The sequence below is a fragment of the Olea europaea genome, unplaced genomic scaffold (genome assembly GCF_002742605.1).
Source record: "Olea europaea var. sylvestris unplaced genomic scaffold, O_europaea_v1 scaffold1561, whole genome shotgun sequence".
Classification (NCBI taxonomy): Eukaryota; Viridiplantae; Streptophyta; class Magnoliopsida; order Lamiales; family Oleaceae; genus Olea; species Olea europaea.
In genome coordinates this window covers 138944-144622 of record NW_019233214.1, presented here as the reverse complement: position 1 = coordinate 144622, position 5679 = coordinate 138944, and the positions used below count along the sequence as shown (strand labels likewise).

Sequence of the window (5679 nt, the reverse complement as noted above, 5' to 3'; positions counted from 1 at the left end):
TCGAGTGAACTAAGGTGTATCTAGACGAGCTTGCATGGCTGCTCAATGGTTGCTCGAGCGGCCATCAAGCAACCACCCAATATATGGAAAAAAAATTCTTGGTGAAGTCAACAAGGACAACCGCCATGGCTTACCAAGTGCTAGCTCCGCCCCTACTCGTCACCCCATGAAGTTCTCTTTCCTTATTCTTGATTAATAACATTTGGATAATGTTATTTTAAGTTTGAGGGTGTGACATGTCAATCATATGTGTTTGTGCATCTTTATGTTTTCAAGTCTACTTAGGCGGCTAAGTATTAGTGTCATTTAAAATTGTTCCAAATTTCAACCGAAATAAATAAATAAATAAATAATCAAATACACTTAGAAATCCAAACAAAAAAATTTGAAAAATAGAAAAAAGTAGTTGTGCAAGTTAGTTAAATAGTCATGCCTGCTAATAATGCTGCATTGTTTGAAACTAGGTTTAATTCATTATGATTAAATGGATGTTGCTACGTCTTGTTTATATCTACTCCTTGTTTATCAATGATACCCTTTCATGAGTTTTTACTTTTGCTTTTTGCAAACTTACTAGACGCTTGTTATATCTGCTAAAACTAACCCGGAAGTAATTTCTAACAAAAGTAATTCCTAACCAAGAGAGAAGGAATATTGCAAACAAAGGTAAGTTGAAAAGAGTGATGAAACATTCAATGTGTTTTCAGATTATCGCAAGTTATATTGCATGAATTAGAGATGCAATAAACACAGCTCTTTAAAACCTATGAAAAACGATGGTCATATTGCAAGATCTAACAAACATACAGTCCAAAAAACTCTTTCCAGCAAAATTTTCTTGATGGAACTTAATGCAAAGCGTATAGTGATTTGCCTGAAAGCATCAGAACCATTTTGAATGTCTGATATAGACTAGGCGAATTGTTCGAAGAATGAGGAGAAAATGAAGCTTATTCTTCAGCAGCGGCACTTGCAGCACTCAGGTCTACTGACAAATCAAGAACCTGAACCAAGAAAGAGAGAGAATAAATATATAAAAAGTAACTATCAAATTTCTGAAAATTATACACACTTTCTTCGTGCAATTTTCACTATGTATATCCATCAGTTACCTTTCCAGTTATCTTGGTGTACATGGCTAGAACATCTGTTACAGTGGACTCGAAGTGTGTGGTTGCATCATAACTCTGCAACAAATGATAAAATGCAGCAAGTGATCGGTGAAAAACAATGTGGAAGGTATAGTGAAAGTGGAGATTACAAGTTTCTCTTCCTCACGTCCATCTACCTTATCTTACAAAAAAGCCCCCCTCAGATTCCTCTATATGCCTTAGGAAGCTAGGCAACCTAATACTATGAACCCACAATATACCCTTACAATAAAAGGTCAATCCACAGTTGAGGAGATAAGTGAACAATAATTAGGCTCCACAAAGTCCAACAATTACTACTTTTATCATGTCTGAGTAGCACAAATGAAGAGCATCTAATTCTCACTAGGGAAGATGCATACATTATATTGGACAGAAGCTTATATACTTACTGTGGAAATGAAACAATTGTCAGCATCACTGTTATTACAGGGTACCAATCTGTCGTAAGTTTCATAAAAGATCTCGTCTACTGGTCCAAGAAGGTCTACTCCTGGCTTCAGTTCAACTTCGGGGTTGTCTGTCTCAGCTTCGGCTGAAACAAAGGCAATATATTTTCCTTTGGGCGCCACATTGTGTGCGTAAGAACAGCAGAACAGATACCTGTTGTAAATAAACAAATATGTCTTTAAGGTTATCTAGAACTATGACTTCGTGTACCGAACTTTTGTTTCCCATTTGAGATTATAATGTTTTGAACTCCTATGAAGTTCTCTGTAACCTGTTGTCATAAAAATTATCAACAGGAAACTTGGTAAACATACATATCTGATTTACGACCAAGTTGCTTCTGTGGTAGAATGACTTGGACCGAATGAGAATCTTTAGTGTCTGGGATTGGGTGGCTCATTATGCATATGGCACGAGCAACCTTTCCAACCTTCTGGACCTGTGACAAGTATTTACTTTAAAAAGGTTCTGAAGAGAACCCATGACGTGCAACAGAAATGTATATTCATAATACTATTTGACAGACTGCCAGCTAAAATGATTGAATTTCAATGCATATATCAATTAAGCAGGGGGTAATAAATATACTACGTCCCAACTCACTGGAAGTTACCTTATCGGGTAAATAGGACGGATCAGAAACAACTTTTACGCATTTAGCAGTTTCTCCTTCAGATGTCACACCAGTAGCTTTTCCATCCCCATCAAACTCTACCTGCAATCAAAATATTTCACTTATACAAGGTCCCAACATAAGCAACACTTTCTCAAGCCAATTTGTCATTGGAATGGATAATTTAAGATTTGCACAGAGGGTGGAGTTTCAAATTCCTACGAAACTTACATTATATGCTTGCTTTAATTATAGGAGAAACCAAGTTACTATAATATTGTTTCTTCCATTTCCTTATTCCTTTATGAAAAGGATGACATCTGGAATTAAGTCACTGGGAGAAGTAGGGCCAAAATTATCCTTTGTGGAGAAATGAAAAATTACCTTACATTGTGGCTTGTTTAGCATGTAAGTCCCACCATAAACTGCACTCAGACGTGCAAATGCCTGCAAAGTTGGACACGAACTGGACAATCAGATCAATGCAACAAAATTAAGTTGGGATAGATATCAACAAGCAGAAAAATAAATAAGAAAAAAAAATTACAAGCAGAGACAAACCTGAGGCAATTCTCCTAGTCCATACAATGGATATATGTAAGGTGAGCCTGATTGAAAGCGTGCCAAAGACTCTGCATATAGCTTTTAGAAAGAAAACAAGGATGGTTACTAATAATCTCTTTGAAATATACAAGCTTGCACAGGAAAGTAATAAAAAAATCTCATTCATCGGCGCAACACTGGGTGGACCAATGGCTGTTAGTTGTAGTTCAATGGTGATTATGGCTGGTGTCAATGAATAAAAATACCCTTTTCAGAAAAAGACGTAAATGCAGGATCATACATTACTATTAATAAATTATCTCCAACTACCTAAAGGAAGATATGTATCTTTCACCAAGAAAAGACATGAAAATTTTGTTAAAGAAGTTGGTAGCAAATAGTTAATAATGTATTTGGAAATAAGAGTATACATGAGCCAATACTAATTAAAGAACACCCAAAAAATGTTACAACTGATTATTTTCTACCGGCTATGTACTTGGCGTATCTCCCAAATCAGAAAATCCATTTCTTTTCATGGATTAACCAATGTCTATAACATACAGGTAATATATCTTATATTAAGATCATCAACGTGAAATTGTTAAACCATAGGTCAAGAAGAACTAGGCACAATGCTGGTGCTACTAAGGAGATCAATGCTGACATTCAAATAATCCAAACTACAGTAAAACAAAATTTCCACCTTCATTCTCTTCACAAAATCCAAAGCTGGCTGGTCCAAGTAACTATCATTATTATGAAGTGCCAAGGCATGGCCAATAAAATCAATTGTGTCATCTTCAAGTTCATATTTTCTGCATTAATGAGATTAGAACAATCAATAATTCTCATAAAATAGTAGCCATTCACAAATAAATTACTACAAACTCGAAAGATTTTTTTTTCCTTCTATCTTTTCTTTTGGGACATGACAATAAGCATGTATGCTTTGTATATGTCTCCTGAGAAATTAAAGTTCATTACACAACTTTGCTTTTTTGCTTTTATAATCAACTTCCAGTGAGCGCCGCTGTTTTGTACCTTAAGCTGAACATTAGTGCTTTATAATCATACAATTTCAACCTTTCTAAAGCAGTCAATACTAATCTCCTATGTTTTTTGAACACCCAAACATCACGTAGAACAAGGACATGAAAAAGGGAACAACAAAAGAGTATAGTATATGAATTGAACAGATTGAGAAAGCCTTCTCATGTATTGCATCTCTAATTTCTCCAAAATATTCCAGCACCACGCCATAAGACCACCAGTAACATTCTCCAAATTTGTTTATCTTAACCCCATGGTATCTATTAAATATTACTCGAATTTCATTATACAGGAAACAAAAATGTTTTCTCATTTGAGCTTTTTCTGATGCATCATTAAGGTTATTGAAACAACTTTGCCTCAGATGCTCAAAATAATCAAAAAATAGATTCATTAACAAACTAATTGAGATGATGCTGAAGAAAACAGGAGGAAGGAAAAAAAAAATCAATTAGCAATATAAATATTTGATGTCAAAAAAAACTTATGAAAAGTAGAAAATTCAAAGAATTTAACAATAATTAGGGATGAAATACTTACGCAATAAGTTCTTTTCCTGTGGTTTTGTTCAAATCCATCCCTTCGTGAGTTTTGGGGTCACTCTCTTCAAAGTCTTGGACAAAAATAAAGAACTTTCGAGCACGACGCTTTTCAAATAGCCCCATCAATGGGGATTTAAGTGCTTCAACATCACTTGCAGGAACCTTGTAGATCTACAACTCAAATTTTGCAAGTATGAGAATTATACAAATGTGTTTCAAGCGTATCCCAAAGACAGACAGATGCTAAAACTGTTTCAAGTAGTATACCTTCCCTTTATTGTATACGAAACTACCATCTACAGCCTTGAAGTTCAGATACTTGGTAACATTAGCATGGATAAGTACACGTACCAAAGTTCCATTTGCCATCATGAACTAACAAAATGCATAGAAAAATGTTACACAACATAGAGAAAATAAAAACAACAAAGAAAGATGGCTATGCACTGGGAAACAATGATACGCTTTTAAATCGACACTCAACATTACCAATACTAATGATTGATTTAAATATAACAAGCTGGATTTACACCATTGACATGAGAAAAAAGGGTGGCTAAATACATATTTTATAAAAAAAAAAAAAAAATTGAAGAATAATGTACATCTACCTTGGGAATCATATCAACGTTGTAATCTCTGCTAGCACCTAAATTCTCTGGGGGCTGTTCATCTCCCCTGAAGCGCTTCCAGAGCTATAAGAAACAAGACTAAGTTGTGATACAAACAGGGGCAGCTGAAAACAGAAAATAAGCATCTCTTGTGGAGTATTCCAATTTTTTGTTTTTAACTTCGCCATTACATGTTCATAAAATTCCAAGTTAGGAGGCTGAAAGAGCATCTAATATTTGAATGAATGCATATTTAGATTCTCAAAATCAAATTTACCTGAATCAAATTGAGCGAGCTGGACTCTCCTCCATAGTAGTCATTTTTGTCCATGTGCAAAACCTGCTCAAATAATCACACAATGGCAAACTTAATCCAATCTAAAGAAATTGGTTTATCAACAACATAGTGGCAGACGTAAAAGTTAAAGACTGTAATAGTTTATTTAATCAAAGCTAGAAGAGAAACTCCGGTATGGGATAATAAAGAGTCCTTGCTAAATCTAGAAGACATGAGTAAAGAAATGAATATATTTGATCAACTTTGGCTTAAGGAAACAACTCCTATTCCTTCTATGCATTAATCAATTAGTACTAAAAGATTAAGCTGCATTTCTTTATTGAGTATTAACTAGTATCACTATGTATTATTATTTCAGCCATGGAACAATTATATTGAACTGAATTTTGTTCGATTTCATTCATTTTCTTAATTCAGC

At 34.5% G+C, this 5679-nt stretch overlaps 1 protein-coding gene across 1 annotated transcript in view; it reads right to left on the bottom strand.

The window, feature by feature from the left end:
• Positions 1-667: 667 nt before the first annotated feature.
• Positions 668-5679, bottom strand: part of LOC111376781 (guanosine nucleotide diphosphate dissociation inhibitor At5g09550) — a 6569-nt gene continuing 1557 nt past the window's right edge. The window contains exons 2-13 of the mRNA XM_022999782.1: positions 5241-5303; positions 4964-5047; positions 4620-4727; positions 4351-4523; positions 3464-3575; positions 2776-2856; positions 2599-2661; positions 2215-2316; positions 1916-2040; positions 1544-1754; positions 1113-1187; positions 668-1004 (exon numbers count right to left, since the gene is read on the bottom strand). Of these exons, the coding sequence (XP_022855550.1) occupies positions 951-1004; positions 1113-1187; positions 1544-1754; positions 1916-2040; positions 2215-2316; positions 2599-2661; positions 2776-2856; positions 3464-3575; positions 4351-4523; positions 4620-4727; positions 4964-5047; positions 5241-5303 (1251 nt within the window). The 3' untranslated portion in view covers positions 668-950. The remainder of the gene's footprint in view (positions 1005-1112; positions 1188-1543; positions 1755-1915; positions 2041-2214; positions 2317-2598; positions 2662-2775; positions 2857-3463; positions 3576-4350; positions 4524-4619; positions 4728-4963; positions 5048-5240; positions 5304-5679) is intronic.